General features: G+C 52.9%; 2 protein-coding genes across 2 annotated transcripts in view; both read left to right on the top strand.

Moving 5' to 3' along the window:
- On the top strand, positions 1-2,728 carry Ntn3 (netrin 3). Its single transcript, XM_041675841.1, has 6 exons — positions 1-1,267; positions 1,339-1,527; positions 1,614-1,763; positions 1,889-1,939; positions 2,042-2,116; positions 2,377-2,728. Exons 1-6 carry the CDS (start codon positions 340-342, stop codon positions 2,724-2,726), a joined length of 1,743 nt encoding a protein of 580 aa, XP_041531775.1. The 5' UTR covers positions 1-339; the 3' UTR covers positions 2,727-2,728.
- A 989-nt stretch (positions 2,729-3,717) lies between these two features.
- The window catches only part of Tbc1d24 (TBC1 domain family member 24), a 29,501-nt gene continuing 13,857 nt past the window's right edge, over positions 3,718-19,361 (top strand). The window contains exon 1 of the mRNA XM_041675843.1: positions 3,718-3,853. The gene's annotated coding sequence lies outside the window, so the exon portion shown is untranslated. The remainder of the gene's footprint in view (positions 3,854-19,361) is intronic.

The raw sequence follows: 19,361 nt of genomic DNA on the forward strand, positions 1-19,361 counted from the left end.
TTCCCGGGAGGCCGGGAGACCTGCTCCTCCTGGCCCTCCGTGGGTGAGTGCTGGCGGCCGGCGGCGGGTGGGGCCTCCGCTGGCGGAGGCACCGGGAGCGGGGGCGACGCCTGTCAACGCTCCAGGCCTAGCAGAAGGACTCGCCAACATCCCTGCTGCTGTGCTTGGCCCCGGGCGTGCCCGTGGCTGCTCCCACTTCTGGGCCTGTGCTGGGGCCGCCCGGGGGCTCTGCTATCTTGGCACTGCAGATCCAGCAGGCAGAGTCTTGGACTAGACTCTCTCTCCTCGAGGGCAGAATCGTTGGGCGGAAGCTGGCTGGTCACCACAGCGGCCACGGCCATGCCCACCTGGCCCTGGGGGCTGCTGCTGACCGCAGGCACGCTCTCCGCCGCATTGAGCCCAGGGATGCCGGCCACAGCCGACCCCTGCTATGATGAGGCGGGTGAACCCCGCTGTTGTATTCCGGGCCTAGTGAACGCTGCTCTGGGCCGAGATGTGCTGGCGTCCAGCACGTGCGGGAGGCCGGCCAATCGCGTCTGCGATTCCTCGGACCCGCAGCGGGCACACTCTGCAGACCTCCTGACCTCTGCTCCGGGCACTGCAAGTCCTCTCTGTTGGCGCTCCGATTTGCTGCAACGGTCACCCTTCAACGTAACCCTCACGGTGCCCCTGGGGAAGGCTTTTGAGCTGGTCTTCGTGAGCCTACGCTTCTGCTCGGCTCCCCCAACCTCCGTGGCCCTGCTTAAGTCGCAGGACCATGGCCGCAGCTGGGTCCCCCTGGGCTTCTTCTCCTCCAGCTGTAGCCTGGACTATGGCCGTCCGCCTGCTCCTGTTGATGGCCCTGCTGGTCCAGGGCCAGAAGCCCTCTGCTTCCCAGCCCCCCAGGCCCAGCCTGATGGTGGAGGCCTTCTGGCCTTCAGTGTGCAGGATGGCAGCCCGCAGGGCCTGGATCTGGACAACAGTCCCGTGCTCCAAGACTGGGTGACTGCCACAGATATTCGCATATTACTCACAAGGCCTGCCACACTGGGGGACATGAGGGACCGGGAGGTCACAGTCCCTTATTCCTACTCAGCCACTGAGCTCCAGGTGGGAGGTCGATGCAAGTGCAATGGCCATGCCTCACGGTGTCTGTTGGACAGCCATGGCCACCTGATCTGCGACTGCCAGCATGGTACAGAGGGCCCTGATTGCAGCCGCTGCAAGCCCTTCTACTGTGACAGGCCATGGCAGCGGGCTACAGGGCAGGAAGCCCACGCTTGCCTTGGTGAGGCCTTGGAGGGTAGCCTGGGGACTTCTGACCAGGCAGGGCTGCTCCTGACTGATCCCTCCCTGCAGCTTGCTCCTGCAATGGCCATGCTCGGAGATGCCGCTTCAACATGGAGCTGTACCGACTGTCTGGGCGCCGCAGTGGGGGTGTGTGCCTCAATTGCCGGCACAATACTGCTGGTCGCCACTGCCACTACTGCCGGGAGGGCTTCTACCGTGACCCAGGCCGTGTCCTAAGTGACCGCCGTGCCTGCAGAGGTGAGCCTGCCACCCGCATGCCTTCTTGCCTTACTTCCCCAGAACCCCGGCGCACTCCTGAACCAGTCCCTCATTTCTGTCCTCAGCTTGTGACTGCCATCCAGTTGGTGCTGCTGGTAAAACCTGTAACCAGACCACAGGCCAGTGTCCCTGTAAGGATGGTGTTACTGGCCTCACCTGTAACCGCTGTGCCCCAGGTTTTCAGCAGAGCCGGTCTCCTGTGGCGCCCTGTGTTAGTGAGTGACCCTGCCCTGTCTCAGTCACCTCAGCCAAAGCAATCAACTACTGCTGTCTATCTGTCCCCTGAGCCCTTCAGATGCCCCTGCCACCCCATCACAGACTATTCTCCCACACTCCTTAGAGACCCCTGTCCCTGGACCCACTGAAGAAAGCAGTCCTGTGGAGCCACAGGGTGAGTGGACGCCGGAGTCCCAGACCTTGGAGAAGGGGGCTATAGGAGACCAGTATGGGGGAGAGGCATGGAACTCCGCTAGCCTCCACCCTTTCCCCCTAGACTGTGAGTCACATTGCAGACCTGCGCGTGGCAGTTATCGAATCAGCCTGAAGAAGTTCTGCCGAAAGGACTATGGTAGGCTGCCTCACCTCAGCCCTTCTATCTCGCCCCCCAACTCCTCAACCCTGGCTGTACTTCAAGCCTCATCCTCTCCTCGGGTCTCCCACTGATGCTGGCTCCGCCCATTCAGCAGCTATATCTTCAATGTACCTCCCTCTAGTGGGTGACCTCTTTATGTCCTTCCTAAGCCGGGTGGGTATTCTGTGCTTCTGCACACAGTCCCTTCCCGCCCTACCCCACCTGACTCGCTTTCTCACGCCCTCTCCCCTCCCCAGCGGTGCAGGTGTCAGTGGGTGCGCGCGGCGAGGCCCGCGGCGCGTGGACACGCTTTCCGGTAGCAGTGCTTGCTGTGTTCCGCAGCGGGGAGGAGCGCGCTCGGCGCGGGAGCAACGCGCTGTGGGTACCAACCCTAGACGCCGCCTGCGGTTGCCCGCGCCTCCTACCCGGCCGGCGTTACTTGCTGCTGGGGGGCGGGTCCGGGGCTGCAGCTGGAAGCACAGCGGGCCGGGGACCCGGGCTCAGCGCAGCCCGTGGAAGCCTCGTGCTGCCTTGGAGAGACGCCTGGACTCGGCGCCTCCGGAGGATGCAGAGGCGCGAGCGGCGGGGGCGCTGCGGGACCGCCTGAACCTGCGAGCTGGGCGTGGACAGGGCGCGCACTGCTCTTATCTCTGGGTGTGTTTATCAGTGCGTCCTGCTGGAAGTGTCACGTGCGTCGCCCTCTAATTTCCCCCTTCCTCCCCATCACATCTTTTAACTTCTTTGGTGACGCCCCATCCCCAACACAAAGGTATGTGAAGGCCCCTAAGAGCTACCAGGAGGCACCCAGAGCAGTCGTCACCCTCAAAGGACCGTGATCTCATCACCCTGGCTGCCTACTACAAGGCGTATCCTGATACCCGACTTCTCTTAAAGGTTGTGAACAGCCCCGCTCCCAGGGAATGCTAGGATCCTTCTAGGGTTTGAGCGCATCACACGAGTGTGATTCATCAACTCTCCGATGCTGTAATACACTAGAGTCCTCCGACCTTCCCATAGACGCCTGTACGCCGCTGTGGGGGTCGTGGCACAACCTCACAGTCAGGATAGCGACCTTTCGGCCTCCAACCGAGATCTGCAAAGAGTCCTGCGGGCTCCTCTCGTATAAGGATGACTGTCCAACACCGTGGATCTTGTCCCCGTGTCCTTTCTGGCCTGCCTCTGCCGGTCACGTATTTGTGTCTCCATCCGCAGCTGCATCTCTGCCTGCTTCCCACCTCTTTCTTGTCCCATTGTCCCCATATCTGGGGTCCACCCAGTTGTCATTCTTTGCAGCATCTTCCTAGTCTTGGCCTCCAAGCTCCTTGGCACAGGTCCCGCCCCTAGCTAGAAGCCCTACACTCTACCGGCTGGATGTCACGAACGGGCAGTTCGGATCCACACGTAACCGGGCCAGACGGCGACTTCCACGGGCAGCCATCGGGGCTCCAGATGCCCATGACTTTGCCTTATTCCAGGCGCTAGAGCCCCCACCTCTTTAGGCAAACCCCCGCCCCGGAGCGCGGGAACCGCTGTTTGGCTAGCGCATGCTCCCGACTTGGCCGCCGCCGGACGCGAGCGCGCATGCCCAGAGCCGGCAGCGCTGAGACGCGGGGCGATCGGGGTGGGCAGCCCGCAAGCGCGTGCTTGTGGGGCGGGGCCGCCTACGCGCGTGCGCAGAAAGGCCAGCGCGGTCCAGCGGAGAGCTGGAGGGAGCGGTGCGGTGCTGGTGCCGAGGTGGGTGCGCGGCGGGGGCGTGGCGGCTGGACGTGGGGTGTGGGGGTGTCACTGTCATCGCGCGCTGACCGGCGGCACGGACAGACAGAGAGGGGACACGGGCGGTGCTTGGTGCCTTGGTCGCAGCGTGTTAGGGGGCTCCGGAGGCTGGTGCTCCCTAGCTTGGTGCGTGAGGCGGGCCAGGGTGTCAGATCCTTTTGGGCAGGCCCGGCCTTCTTAGGTCGTCGCTGCCTGCTCTCGGCTCTGTGCCGTGGGAAAGAACTGCCTCCGTGTCAGCCTTCCCTTGGGGCACTTTCCGTCTCTGCGGAATAGGAAATTCTCTTTCTGTATTTGTTTGAAATTGCATTTGTGTTCATATACCTTTGCCCTTCTCGAAGACCTGCAACAATTCAGGCCCTTCCCTTGCCAAAGCTGACACAGCTGCCCACCTGACGCTTAGGTGCTTTCCCAGCCTAAGAGCCCCTTCCAGCGAGTATCCCTGACCTGCCTGGGTCGCCTGTGTCACCTGTGCCTTAGCTCGTCCCTGTGCTTCTGGAGTCTTGAATAACATAGCTGGAGGGCAGAGTTGGCACCGTGCGGGGTGGGCTTCCCATGACAGGAGTCAGTCTGCACGGATGCTGGCTGCCTGGCCACAGTTCAGAAACAGTTGTGGTCTTCTTGTGTTAAGGCTCACTGAGCCAACTTTAGGGGCCAAAGGTTGTCTAAACCAACTGGGTCATATGCAATTGACTTTTATGGCAGTACGGTTGTGTCTATCCAAAGCGGGTAGAGGCTCAAAATGATTTTCCTCATGTCACCGTGTTCTGCTGGAAGACCAGCAGGTGACTTCTAGGCAGTTTGTACAACTGTCCCATAATTTGGCGCCTGTTGCCGTTTAGTCTACTTGGGGTCAAGGACTCTCCTTCCACAGGTACTTGTAAATGTTCCCGGAGTTGTGGAGCTGAGTGTGCTCATGCTCTCTCAAGCTCTTGCTCCAGGTGGTGTCCAGACCAACCCAGATGACAAATGACCAAGACATTTCAAATGTTTGATAGTGATCATTCATATTGAGTGGTATGAGTCCTTAGTCCTTTACTCTGAGGATTAATCCTCACCTAATCTCCTCAGCACTCAGATAAAGACGTTGTGGGACGGACTGGGTAGGTAGAATCTGGTCTTTGTGTGAATAGGCCTGGCGTCGCATTGGCTCTGGTCGTGGCTCTGCCACAGGCTGGCATTCAGTGGGCCAAGCACTCTCTTAAGTGGTTGTTGGAGGGAATAAAGAAGCCATTTTCTGAGTGATAGACGTCACCTGGTGACTGCAACTGGATCAAGGGTGACCTTTTGGGTTGCAGAAGTAATCTAGTAATCTAGGCAAGATTTTCATAACAACAGTTGAATTCACCTCCCTGCGACTGCAAGTCCACCGGCGTGTGTGCCTTACTAGCTCTGACTAACCACACCTGCCAGGACTGTCCAGCAAGTCTCAGTGACCTTGGGCACACAGCCCTGCTCCTAATCCTTATTAGAGACGGAGCCAACCTCAGAAGGCGTAGTAAAGTGTTTGCCTTTGCGTGGTTTCTCATTTAAAGTACACAGCACAGAGAGTGGGTTGTAAAGACAGTTAACATTTGCCCTGTTCAGTGTTCTCCCTGTCTGAGCATACCTTTTCTGTTTTGACAACTCTAAGTAGAAGAAAAAAACCACTTGCAACAGCTGTTTCAGTGGCTGTTGCGGCCATCACCTTTTAAACGGAGATCATATTTTTTAAAAGCCCTCAGGCCTTCTACTGAGAACAAACCTGAATTTCATTATCTGGGAAATTTTTACTCTCCTTCCAATATGTGTTTATTGAATTCATACTTCAACGGTGCTTACCTAGTGTATGCGAGGCCCTGTGTACAATGCCCTGGACCTGAGGTGGAGGGAATGAGCTGGGTGTGGTGGAATGTAATTATAATCTCAGTAGGGAGGTTGAGGCAGGAGGACCAAATTTTAGGCCGGCCTGGGCTTCAGAACAAGACTCTGTTTCAAAACAACAGAAAGGGGTGGGGAAAGCTGCTCAGCAATAGAATTCTTATCTAGCATGCCCAAGGCCCTAGGCGCAATCCCCAGTACTACAGGGAAAAAAGAAAGAAAATGAATTTGTATGAGTAGATGCCATATGTGTGCTGTGGACACAGCATTGAGTGACATTTGGAAGCTTCTGGAAGAGTGTGGCTTGTGAGGGACTTGATTGGATGAATGTGTTCTAAAATCACAAGGGCCACTGTGCTGAGTGTGGGGACAGTTGAGGTTACCTCCAGGGTAACAGAAGGGTAAAATTGAGACAAGCAGCTACCAGGATGGCAAGAGCCAGGGCAGAAGGAGGATATTGGGTGGCTGGCAACCCAAGGCTGCAGTGCATAGAATACAGAAAGAGACAAGCTAGGGAGGAATAAGGCTTTGGGTTTGGAGAGTAGAGGTGCCATTCAGACACTGGGTAAATGTCTCCTGGGCTGGAACAAAGAGTGTACATGGGGCTTAAGAGTGAGGAATGTTCCCGAGTGGGTTTAAGCTGGGAGGTAAGTTGGGCTGTACATACAGACTCCTGATACTATGTCCTTAAGACACTAACTTAAGGAAGGAGGCTGGTTTGTAGCCTGCCGCTTTCCGGGTAGAGTAGAGTGAGTTGATGGACTTTGTGTTCCTGTCAGACCCAGTTTCTCATGAGTAAAAGGGGAGCTCCTGAGTGCTGGACGTACAACCTTCCCTGGCCCCATTGCCTTCCAGGGGCTTTTCCTGGCTACCTTTTGTGGAACCTCTAGATTGGATGCTGCTTAGCTCAGAAGAGCCCATTGTCCTCTAAACCATGGGTTGGCATTCTCACGGTTAGAACTTGGAGCTTGCCTTGCCTTCCTTGAAGGCCTCCAGCTTCTGTGTAGCCAGCCTTAGAGACAGCCATGAGGCCAAGCCTGTGGTGTCCATTCCAGTCTTCTGTATTGTGGGGCCGCATGGGTAACGGGAAACTGGTCCTGCCACAGGAGCCTCTGTCCGCCCACAGCCTCAGAGCACTTTTCTGTACTGCTCCCTCCAGCCTGGCACATTTCCTTTGCAAGTGACAGACCACCAAACTTCCTGAAACTCTGCCCTGCCTGATTTTTCAGCCGTCTGTCTTGTGGTGCTGGGAATTGAACCTAGGACCTCCTGCCTAGTGCTAGGAAAGTATTCTAGCCACTGAACTCTATCTCCAAGCTTGGTTTTGTTATATTAAAATGGGCTCTCACTACGTAGCCTAGGCTGACCTCAAACTCCTAATGCTCCCGAGTCGGCCTCCTGAGCACTGGGATTACAGGTATGTGACTGCTTAATTGGGTTCCACACGCTCAGACTCTGGTTGTTTACTGATAGGTGAGTCCATTATGAATAAAATCTGGTTTACTGTTCTAAGTGTAACTCATTGTCTGGGTCTCACCAAAGGCCTTCCCTTCATCCCATCAGCCTCACCTTGAATCACTTTGTCTCTGTTCTCTAGTTACCTTCCATCTTCCCCAGCAAGGCCCTCACAGCATTCCTGTCTTGGAAGCCTGTGGACCCTTAGAAGAATTGAGTTGTGGGATATACTCCTGCCTGGAGTCCTTTTCTGTCTTTCTGGGCTCCTTCAGCACACAGGAACACGGTCCTTTGTGAACAGCTCTGTGAATCCCAGGCCTTTAGGCTCCTTGGAGCCTGTGAACTGGACTGTAAATGTCTTTGTCTCCCCTTTGTGGGTGTGCATATAGGTACATGTGAATTCCTGTGTGTGGAGGCCAGAGGTCGACATTTGACGTCTCACTCAACTGCTCTCCACCTTATCTCCTGAGATAGTCTCTCTCATGGGGACCTGGGGCTTGCCAGTGAGCCCCACTGAGCCTCCCGTGTTGGCATTAGAGGTATGTACTGCCACATTCAGCCTTTAATGTGGATTCTGGCGGGTTGGACACTTACATCCTCATGCTTCGATAACAAGCACATTACCAACTGAGTCATCTCTCCACCTGAGACTGGTTTTCGATCTGAACCGTAAAGATACTCACTGGCCTAGACTCAGAAGGATCTCTGTGCTTGGTGCCTTTGTCCTTTGTTCGTGTTTTCTGTGCCACTGCCTGGGGCTAAGGCTTCCTCACCCTTCAAGACCCAGCTGAGGCAGACACAGACTCTAGGAAACCTTTTCTGAGCCCTGTTTCCTTGTGAACAGAGAGCTCTGATGCCCTGTGCTTCCTAGTCGTGTAGTACCTGTGCCTTCAAGTGCTTGGTCAGTGTTCAGTCCTGATCATGGCTTCCTGGGAGCTGAGGCAATGCCTCACGTCTTTATCCTCCAGCACTTGGCACCTTGGCATGCAGGAAGCATGTCTTGAATGCCTATTAAAATGATTAAGCCTTTGTGACTCCCAGGCAGCTGTCTTACTTGGTCTGAAGATGTTTGCTGAGAACCTGCCAGTGCCTAGCCTTGCAAGGCACACCTCCCTCAGACACCTAACTCGGAGCTCATGTCTGTTGAAATTCTGGTGCTGCTGACATTTTGGCTGAATTCTTTTCCTGACTTGCTGTGGGAAGAAAAGAACCCCATGGAGCTCCAGCCCCTGCCTGTGTCTAGAATGGCTAGCCAAGCGTGGTTCTCAGAATCCCATGTGTGACCTTAGGCACCTCTAGGAAGACCTGCATTTGACTTCCAGCCAGCAAGCAGTCCAGCTGGCCCACGGTGCTGTGACTCAAGCCTCATTACTGGTTACATCCCTTTTGTACCTGGCACGTGCCTGCCATTGTGTGCCACCAGCAAAAGGCCCACTATCAAGTTCCCTGTAACCAGGGAGTCAACTGTGAGCGCCAGTCACCACTAACACTTGAGAAATTCTTCCGCTGTGCTTCAGGGCTGAGACAGCATTAGGCCTGCCTTCTGGGGTCACTGCATAGGACAAGTTTGTTAAGGCTGCCTACTGTTATTCAGACTTCAAAATTAACCTGCTTCCTTCTCTGGTTTCTTCCTTCCCAGGCACACAAGAGTGTAATGTGACATTTGCGTATGGAAGCTACAATCTAGTAGTCTTCTAGTGGGACATAGAAACAGGTCACTACAATACCTCAGTGTGCTGACAGGGGTGGGAACAGACCTGGATAAGGGGGCACTGGCCTGGGAGGTCACTGGAGGGACCCTGAAGAAGATTGATTAGAATGAGCTAAGAAAGGAAGAGGGGACAAATATGCCCTACCTCTCCTCCTTCATGTATCTTTAGAAGGGACATACCTTTTGATTATACCACAGGAACTGTAGCTTGCACTGAGTGACCAGTGCTCCTGAAGCTGCTGTGGGAGGGGCAGGAGGGTGGGGGACAGGAAGGATCTCAGGTTAGAGGTTGTGACAAGCCAAGCCCTGGCCACGGCAGCGTGAGTTGGAGCATGAAGGTCATGAGATGTGCAGGATGCCTTGGAAGCAGCTGGAGGTAAGGGACTAGAGCTCACGTGCAGAGGCTAAGAGGAAGCTGGCTATCTACAGCGGGGACGTGGAGGAGCCAGGGTAGGGAAGAGCAGGAGCAGTGAGCCGGCATCCAGAGGAGAACAGCCCAGGGAGTGACATCAGCCAGGAGTGCTTTGGGGAGATAAGGGCCTGAGGTGCTGTTGTGGATAAGCAGCAGTGGTGTTCTAAAGGCCAGAGTCGGATGCAACCTGCTGTTGTCAGCGTCAGCGGTTCTACCCTGATGGAACTTAAAGGAAGAGGCAGGACTAGAGAAGGGCCTCAGTGAGGGCTCAGGGAAATGAGATCAGAGCCCTGGAGGGGGCTGCAGTTAAAGGAAGCTCCTGCCTGGCAGCCTGCCCTTCTCAAAGGGGGCAGGGTGAGGCTATGAGCCAATGCCTGGGAACAGGAGAGGCGCTGGAGGAGAGCCAAGAAGGCCTGCCAGGCAGCACCCAGAGCCCAGCGTGCTCAAGGCCCACGAGCAGATGGTCTGGTTGTTGCCCCCTCCTCAGCGCTGATGTAGGTGTAGAGAAGCGTGCTTCAGCTCAGCCTCCTGCCTAGCCGCTGAGACAAGGGGACAAGTGGGAGCGGAGGATTGTCATGGCTGTCTAGGCTTAGCTGCAGAGGAACAGAGTGAAGGGGCTGGCAGATGGGGACCAGTGCTCCAGAGCAGGAGCGTTGTGTGTGCTGAGGCACTGCGAGATAGGGGCTAGGCCTGGCATGGTGCCAAACACCTTTAGTTCCAGAACTCAAGAGACAGTGACAGGCAAACCTCTGTACATTCAAGGCTATCTGGTCTGTATGTGAGTTGCAGCCCTACATGGTGAGAACCTTTTTGGGGATAGACAGACAGACACTGTTTATAAACATTTGGCCTTGGGGTGGAATGGCATTGAATGACCTAGGTCTATATAATGAAATAGAATTGTAAAGGTCTTTCATGTGTGGGGAGGTAGTGGGGAGGAGCCTGAGGCTGCTCGACTCACCCTTCTAGTGATAGCACAGAGAACAAGGTTGGGGGCTGGAGGCAGGTGACCAGAGACCTAGTAAAGGGAGACGACAGGGATTCCTCCAGAGAGGAAGGGTGTGTGTGGTGGTGATGGGGGTGCCATCGGCTGGTTCAGAAACAAGAAGAGAGAGAAAGGGAGGGTCCTGGGGGAGGAGAGTAAGGAGGAGTAGGGGCTGAACAGCCTGAAGACCAGAGTGGCTGTCATCACCCTGGCTATTGGCACCATCCTGCCCTCCAGATTCTCTTAGGCAATGGGGCTCAGAGGGAATATTCGGGAAGTATGTCCATGTGGGACCTCTCCCACCATGACATTCCGCATGTGAAGGCCCAGGGTGGCTTGTACCCAAGTGCAACACACCCCGGGTGGTCAGCCTGCCTTCAGTCACTTCTAACAGTGATTCTGATGGCTGCTGCTTCTGCATCCGCTTTCCTGTCAACAGATCTCTCAGAAAGAAGTCCCGTACCTCCTCGTCTCGGTGTTCTGGTGGCATCTGTTCCTACAGGATGGGGATGGACCCTCAATAGACAGGGGCCTTAGTCTTTAATTCTCCTTCCCTTCTGCTATGTGTTCTGGTCCTTTCTGTGGATGCCATCATACCTCATCTGCCCTCCCATGGAACCTTCCTCCAGGAAGGCCTCTGCCGCCCTCTCTAAGTATGTCCTAATTATCAGTGTGTCCACAAATCTGCGCTCTGATGGTGCTATTGGGTGTCTTGTATCTGCTAGGCCCAGCTAGTTACAAGAGACCTGGGAGGCATTTGAAAGAAAGTTCTGGAAAGGCTGGATATGGAGGGGATGGGTTATTTGGAGTGGACAGGTTACTTCCAAGGTTTCTTCTGTGCTGTCCTGTGCCAGGGCTGAAGTCTAAGGAGAAGATGGGCATTCAGTCATCCCTCACCCTGTGTCCAGGACTACTGACAACACCCTGAGGTCATGTCTCTGAAATGTCCAGCAGCTTCTTAGAGAATGGGCACACCCTTGGAGATGTCCCTGGTGGGTATGAGGAAAGTCCATGAGGAAGAGGGCTTGATTGTCACTTGCTCTTGATTGCTAGTTGTGACCTCTGTCCTTGCCTCTGCTGTTCATGCTCCGGCCCCTCCGGCTGTCTAATGTGTTCCTCTGGCCCTCACCTCCTCCCTGTCTCAGTACTGTACTTTTGGGTTACCCCCACAGGCAGCTGCCCCTGCTCCCATCTCAGGTGCCTTTTCAGGGTCTCTACTTGCTGGCATCTCTATCCTCGGCCACACATTCGTCAGTGGGCCAGCTGCTCAGGACGTGTTGGCACTCCGAGCATCTTATCAGACAGCAAACCATCACTGTCTCAGCAGTCATAGCTGTGCCGTCCCCGCCCAGACAGCATATCCCAGGGCCTCCCCTGACCCTGTCGGGGTCTCTGCCACGTAGATGCCGAGGTTTGCTGTCGTCTCTAGTGGTCTATATATGCACCTCCCCTGAACTGGTGGGCTCTTTTCCCTTTTTTCCATGTCCTTGTTAAGCAAGATTGAAGGGCAAGCATGAGCATGCCCTGAAATATACTAGGGTGAACTGCATTCGAGGAACGTGTGCTTGTTTGTCACATGGAGATGCCCATAGCGTCTCACTGCCCCCTTCCCTTGTCCACTGTTACCTGTGATGCCTGCTAGGCATCAGGTTTCCCGTAGGCTCAGCCTAGGAGTCCAACTTGAGTTCCTCTCCGGTCTTTTTTTTTTTTTTTTTTTTCGAGACAGGGTTTCTCTGTGGCTTTGGAGCCTGTCCTGGAACTAGCTCTGTAGACCAGGCTGGTCTCGAACTCACAGAGATCCGCCTACCTCTGCCTCCGAGAGCTGGGATTAAAGGCGTGCGCCACCATCGCCCGGCCCTCTCCGGTCTTTATTCCTGTCTGATGTCCTGCTCCTGGTCTCCAGGAAAGCATGTGGGGATTGCTAAGACTGGAGAGGAAAAGCTGAGCCCTGCCTAGCATGTGGCATGGTGACTAAGGTTTAGTCAGGCAGGGCCCTGGGTCATAGCATGTTCCTGTGGCTGGAGAAGCGCTGTCAGGCTAAGGCTATATAGGGGTGTAAGACTCCCTTGGGACACTCTGTCTTTGTTTGGTGGCTGTGTGTGGGTGTGGGTGCCTTCCCTGTACCACAGCCATTGTAGGAAAGCTGTTTCTGGTGACCACTCTGTCAGGACCTGCCGTGACCTTCCCACTAGCCCTCCTTTCCCCTGACTCTTCCACCACAGACATCAGGGTGGTTTTCTGACTGTTTATCTGGGATGTCACATATTAACCTCTCCTGCTTCTCATCACAGCAGTTCCTCTGTACTGCCCACCAAAGACCCCCAACTTAGTGGTGTCTCCCCATCTTTCTTTCTGCAGTGCTATCCCCCAAGTACTGTCTGCACCCACCCCAGTGGGTATAGCCTTGAGGTAACATCGCTGTGTTTATGGTTGTGGTCTCCTCTGGAGCCTCTGTTCTGCTCTATCACCAGGGTACAGCCTGAAGCAGGCAAGGAAGAACAACTAACCCAGAGTTTGTGGAATGAATAAAAATTTGGAGCAAAGGGGAGCTGTGATTGTTGTTGGTCCCTCATTCCCTGTGGCAAGGACAAGGAGCTCGGAAGGGAGGCAGTGCAGTGTTACAGTGTGAGCCTCAGCACAATCTACATGTCACACGCTAAGGACAAGGAGCTCGGAAGGGAGGCAGTGCAGTGTTACAGTGTGAGCCTCAGCACAGTCTGCATGTCACACGCTAAGGACAAGGAGCTCGGAAGGGAGGCAGTGCAGTGTTACAGTGTGAACCTCAGCACAATCTACATGTCACACGCTAAGGACAAGGAGCTCGGAAGGGAGGCAGTGCAGTGTTACAGTGTGAGCCTCAGCACAGTCTGCATGTCACACGCTAAGGACAAGGAGCTCGGAAGGGAGGCAGTGCAGTGTTACAGTGTGAACCTCAGCACAATCTACATGTCACACGCTAAGGACAAGGAGCTCGGAAGGGAGGCAGTGCAGTGTTACAGTGTGAGCCTCAGCACAGTCTGCATGTCACACGCTAAGGACAAGGAGCTCGGAAGGGAGGCAGTGCAGTGTTACAGTGTGAGCCTCAGCACAGTCTGCATGTCACATGCTAAGGAGTTTGTTTTCAAATCTTCAAATCTGCCTGTCTGGGAGAAGAGGTTAGAGATGCAGTCTCATGACCAAAGCAGTGTTTTGGGACAGCCTCATGGTATTGAAAAGAAGTCCTGACCTTGCTGGGGAAGGAGCTAGGGCAGAGCTGACTGTACCTATACCTCAAGGAGGGCAGTGACAGTGGAAGGCTCTCAGGCCTTAGGATCTCAGCAGACCGGGTGTTCCTCCTGTGTGGGGTCTCTCCAGAGCCTCTCCTCTCCTGTTGCTTTCTTCTCTAAAGTAGAGCAGTAAATCTGTGCCATCAGGCTATCCTTGGGGATGAGCAGGGTGGACTGCGAAGCCACCCACATCCTCGGCAGTCAGCCTCTGTGGACCAGGTATTCACACATGAGTTTATAGGGCCTGTTCTTATTCAAACCACTACCCAACCCCACCTCCTGGCCAAAACCTGCCTAAATGGGTGATGGACCAGTCAAGCCAGTGTTGATGAGCATGGTTTTCTTTCAGCCCAGTCCTGGCTCCTTCCTCCTCTGTGGACAAAGGGCAGAACAATGGCTTTACTGTAGATGGAAAGTGTTGACTTTTGAGTCTCCCTGCGGCATTTGTGGTAGAAATGTCTTACAGGAATGCCTCTTCTCAGAGAAGGCTGGCCTGGCCATGGTGCTGAGCCAACAGCCACCTATGGCTCCACTAATCGTTTGGTCTTATCCTTGGCAAACCCAGGGCAGTCTTGTGGGTAGAGGACACGTTCATATGACAGGTCACAGGCATAGCCTGGAGCGTGTCATCCAATCCAGCAGTGTAACATTTAGGGGAGCTAGAAAGCATTTCTTTCCACATATTTTTTTTTTTTTTTGCTTTTTCGAGACAGGGTTTCTCTGTGGTTTTGGAGCCTGTCCTGGAACTAGCTCTTGTAGACCAGGCTGGTCTCGAACTCACAGAGATCCGCCTGCCTCTGCCTCCCGAGTGCTGGGATTAAAGGCGTGCGCCACCACCGCCCGGCTCCACATATGTTTTTTGTTTTCTTTAAAAGACGTACTTTCTTTCCAAATTCAGATGTCTTGAACTTTTCAGATAGTCTCCATGCTGGTAGAGAAAACGCTATGAAATTAGGGGAAGCCTGAGAAGTGGAGAAGCAGCTGGGGCAGGAAGGGGAAGTGAGGCTGTTGAAAGAGGCAGTTGGCTCTGGCCTGTGGGAGAACTGCATCTCTTCAGGAGTGGCCACTGGGATGATCCTCCTGAGTGTGGAGGGTGAGGCCCACGACTCTGTGTAGCCTCAAAAGGAAAGTGCTGAGATATCTGAGCCGTCCCGGTGTGTCCATCTGCGGAGAACTTTCTATAAACAGTTTCAATTTAACCCTCACACCAGGGCGATGATGACACATGCCTTTAAAATCCCAGCATTCGGGAAACAGAGGCAGGTGGATCTCTGAGAGTTGAAGGCCAGCCTGGGCTACATAGAGAAACCCTGTCTCAAAAAAAAAAAAATTCGTCACACTAGAAACCTTTCTTAGTTCATGCCCTTCCCCATTTCCCACTGTTCTTAGCATAAACCCTAGACACCTTGTGTGTGTGCATGTTTTAGCCCATGCTACTGGCCTCACTGCTCCTGGTATCGACCACATTCTGGCTACACGTTCTCCTTGGAGCTTGCTCTTCCCAGGGTCCTCTTCCCCTTCTCACGTTGTCTCTGACACTGCTGAGCTCTGCTCCCAGCTGTGGCAGTTTCATTACTTCAGCTCACATGTCATCATCTCTTAGGAGATGTTCACACCATCACCCTGCAGTAGGGTCCTGCTGTTGAAACCACCACCTGCTCTTGCTCCAGGAGTCCAACAGGTATCAAGTAGCTTTTCCCCTGCTTTCTTGGAATTGCTGGTGAGGCCCAGAACTGAGCGCACAAGCTATAGAGCGCTTCCCATCCCAGACACATGGAACAGCAGGAGAGGGGCCAGAGCTGCCACTGGGAGAACCAGCTCTTCTCTGTTGAGACAGACTTGGGGACAATGCAGTGTTTGTGGTGACAGATCACAACCCCCAACCCTCAGGCTGAGGGAAAGTGGCTTCTTGAATACTGTTCACAGAGACAGCACCTGTACAGGGTCTGTGCTATTGTGTGGCCAGTCCACATTGCCCAAGCAGGAGACAGAGATGTCCTGTGTGTGCTGTGTCACCCTACATAGTGAGTTCAGGCCTGCCAGAGCTACATATAGAGGCCCTGTCTCAAAACACAAATCAATAAGAATGACTTTAATCCCAGCACTTGGGAGGCAGAGGCAGGAAGATCTCTGAGTTCAAGTCCAGCCTGGTCTACAGAGTGAGTTCCAGGACAGCCAGGGCTACACAGAGAAACTGTGTCTTGCAAGCAAACAAACAAATAACAAAACAAAAAGAGTGAATGAATAATAAACAATTTAATTCTCCAAAGTGTGAATATAAGAGTCTGGTTTATTTGTTTTTAACAAATTTCTCGCCTTCCTTACTTCCGCATCTCAATGACTCATTGTATCATGTGACGAAAGGCTTTGAGGGCCACACCAGAGCAGTCATGGTAGGAATCCTTCCACTGAAGAGAGCTAGGACTAAAATAATTATTTGAATAGTACTCACAAGTTTTGCTTTGTAATTTAGTCTATCTGTCGTTTTGTGATTATTTATGTGGTTTTTATTTTTTTATGTGTATGAGTGTTGTGCCTGAGTGTATATCTATGAACCATTTATGCCTTCAGATGCTCTGGAGTTACAGATGGCTCTGAGTGCCATGTGGGTGCTAGAAATCCAACCCCAGTCTTCTAGAAGAGCAGCCAGTGCTCCCAACCTCTGAGCCATAGTTCCAGCCTGATTACGTGTTCTTTTATCACGTGATAAAGACATCCCGAGCCCATCTTTTAAAAGACTTTAAATTTTGCTTTCTGTTATAATTATGAGTGTTTTGCCTACGTGTATTTATATGCACCATATGCATGCCTGTTGACCTCAGAGGTCAGAAAAAGGCATCAGATCCTCTGGAATTGCAAGGCAGCTGAGCACATTTTATAGCTGCCTGGAGAAAGCCTCATGTGCCCAGCCCTGGGATCATATAGTTCCCTTTGAGTGGGATGTGAAGGAGAGATGATTGGGTCCCTCTGGTTCCAGAGCGTTCCCTGGGCCTCTGGCTGTGGCAGTGGCACCCTGTGTTGCTCCCTCCTGAGGGAGGTCTTTGAACAGTACCGCCACCACTTTTGGAGTTTTCAGTTTAATGTTCAACCTGGAGGCAGCTGGCATGCTCTGCTAAACTCCTGTTCTATTTATAAACGTTTTTATTTCACTCAGGGGCAACAGGTCCTTGTCACCCAGAAAGAATGGACCTGTGGTGGGTGGCTCTGTAGGTTTTTAAACTGAGAACCGAAGTCTGGAGATGGCTCAGATGTGGGAATCAGACATTGTGGCCAGGGGATGGTTGAGGGAAAGCAGGCAGGGGGCTGCTGTTTTCAGAGACGTGAAAGAGGGCTTCCTCAGACCTGCCAGTGAGGCAGCAGGACTGGACCCGCTATAAGCAATCTTTCCCACTGGGACACGTTAAAATCAATTTAATATGGTTATAGTGCTTGTAGCAATTTTGGGTTGTTTGTGGTACCATGACCTCAGTCACGGCTAAGTACTGTGCCACTTAGCTACACCCTCAGACCCAGAAAACCTTGTTTCAATTAATGATTAATATAAGGAAGCCCCTGTAAAGAGTTATCAATGGGGCTGAAGAGATGGCTTAGTGATTGAGAACACTTGCTGCTCTTTCAGAGCACGTGGTTTCAGTCCCAGCACCCACATGGTGGCTCAAGCTGGCTGTAACTCCAGTTCCAGGGGATTCAGTGCCCTTTTCTGGCATGCAGGTGAGCACTCATACACATAAAAAAGAATCAAGTCAAAAAAAAATAAGAATCAAGTCTTTTCCTTTTTCCCCCCCCCTGAGATAGGCTTTCTCTGTGTGACAGCCTTGGCTGTCCTGGAACTAGCTCTTGTAGACCAGGCTGGCCTCGAACTCACAGAGATCTGCCTGCCTCTGCCTCCTGAGTGCTGGGATTAAAGGAGTGTGCCACCAGGGTATGTTGATATACAGCTGTAATTTCACAACTCAGGAGGCTATGGCAGGATGGTCACAGCTTCAAGGTTAGTGTGTGCAACATAGTTAGACTGTCATTTTAAAGGGAAAAATGTGCTGGGTGGTGATGGTGGACACTCATCACTTTGGAGGCAGAGGCAGACAGATCTGAGTTCAAGGCCAGCCTTGTGAGTTCAGTCTGCCGAGTGAGTTCCTGGATGGCCAGAGAAACCTCATTTGGAAGGAAAAAAATGCTGTGAAGTCATCTCTAGGACTAGGGGAGGACCGGGGAGTTTGACTGGGAGATGGAGCAGTTCTGGAGACAGTGGGATGGCACAGCAACGTGAAGTCACGTGACACCACTAAAGTATCTTCTTTTCTTTGTATTTTATGTGCATCTTTTGCCCGCATGTATGTCTGTGCACCACATATATGCCTGATGCCTATGGAGGTCGGATTCCCTGGGAACAGAATTACAGATGGTTCTGAACCACCATGTTGGCCCTGGGCATTAAGCACAGGTTCTCTGGAAAAGCAGCCAGCCCTTACCACTGAGCCATTGCTCCAGCCTGAAGTGGTTAAAATGGAAGCTAAAGAGATGGTCCATGGATAAGGTGTTTTGTGTGCAAGTGAGGACTTAGTTCAGATCACCAGAACCCATGTAAAGCTGGACTTGGAAACATTATCTGTCACTCCAGCCCTAATGCAACTGTTGGGGGCTTGGCTGGAAGGTGGGAGAATCCCCTTGCTCACGGGAGCTAACCTGGTGTATGCAGTAATGAACAAGAAACCCTGTCTTAAACGAGATGGAAGCAAAGATCAACACCCAAGGTTGTCTTCTGTTCTCCAACAAGTGTGCTGTCCAGTGTACCCACACATAAATATTTTAAAAATGGTTAAAATGATGTTTCACATATATTTACCACAGAGAGAGGAACATAAAATCAAGGTGTTTTCTTAGATAGTCCCACACATTAGCATCTGCATTATAGTTTTTCTGCCTGGCGTGATGGCACACCAAATGATTACATCCAAATGATTATAATCATTTTATATACCCTGTATATAAAAGGAGGCCAGGGGACAGAGGTCATTTGAGCAACTTCAACTTTTTTTTTTTCTCGAGAAAGGGTTTCTCTATAGCTTTAGAGCCGGTCTGGAACTCGCTCTGTAGACTAGGCTGGCCTTAAACTCACCAAGATCTGCCTGTCTCTGCCTCCCAAGTGCTGGTATTAAAGGCGTGCGCCACCACCACCTGGTGAGCAACTCCAGTTTTTAAAGCTGGTCTTGCTGGGCATGGTGGCCCATACGTTTAATTCCAGCACTAGGAAGGCAGAGGCAGGTAGATCTTTGTGAATTTGAGGGCAAGCTGATCTACAGAGAGAGTTCCAGGACAGTCAAGGCTATACACAAAGAAACCCTATCTGGGAAAAAAAGAAAAGAAAATTCTTTTAACTCGGTAGCATTGTCTTTTTCTGTTCATTTTCTAGTTGAATTTTCTAGATGCAAGACAAATCAGAGTGATGTGGAAATTTCCTAAACTCACTGAAGCAGACCCCCAATGGCGCTGTGGGACAGTTCTACCGTCCAGATCAGAAAGGTCAGCCCAGTGTGCGTGAGTGACTGTGTCCGGGACCGCAGTCTTTTTGAAGTGTTAGGACCCAAATCAATGGGCTATTACAGCTCGTGTGCATGGTCTCTTAGTATATCTCACCCTCCACTGTTCCCTCCACTGCCCTCTCCTCTCCAGTATGATCTCTCCCTTTCCCCCCTCCTCTCCCTTCCTCTCTCTTGTTTTCTTGGCTTGAGGCCAAACCGTAGGCCCCATGCATACTACAGCTGCTCCATAACTGAGCTCCATCC

Source organism: Microtus oregoni, unplaced genomic scaffold, assembly GCF_018167655.1.
Source record: "Microtus oregoni isolate MIOR12 unplaced genomic scaffold, Mior012 000027F_ref0000203, whole genome shotgun sequence".
Lineage (NCBI taxonomy): Eukaryota > Metazoa > Chordata > Mammalia > Rodentia > Cricetidae > Microtus > Microtus oregoni.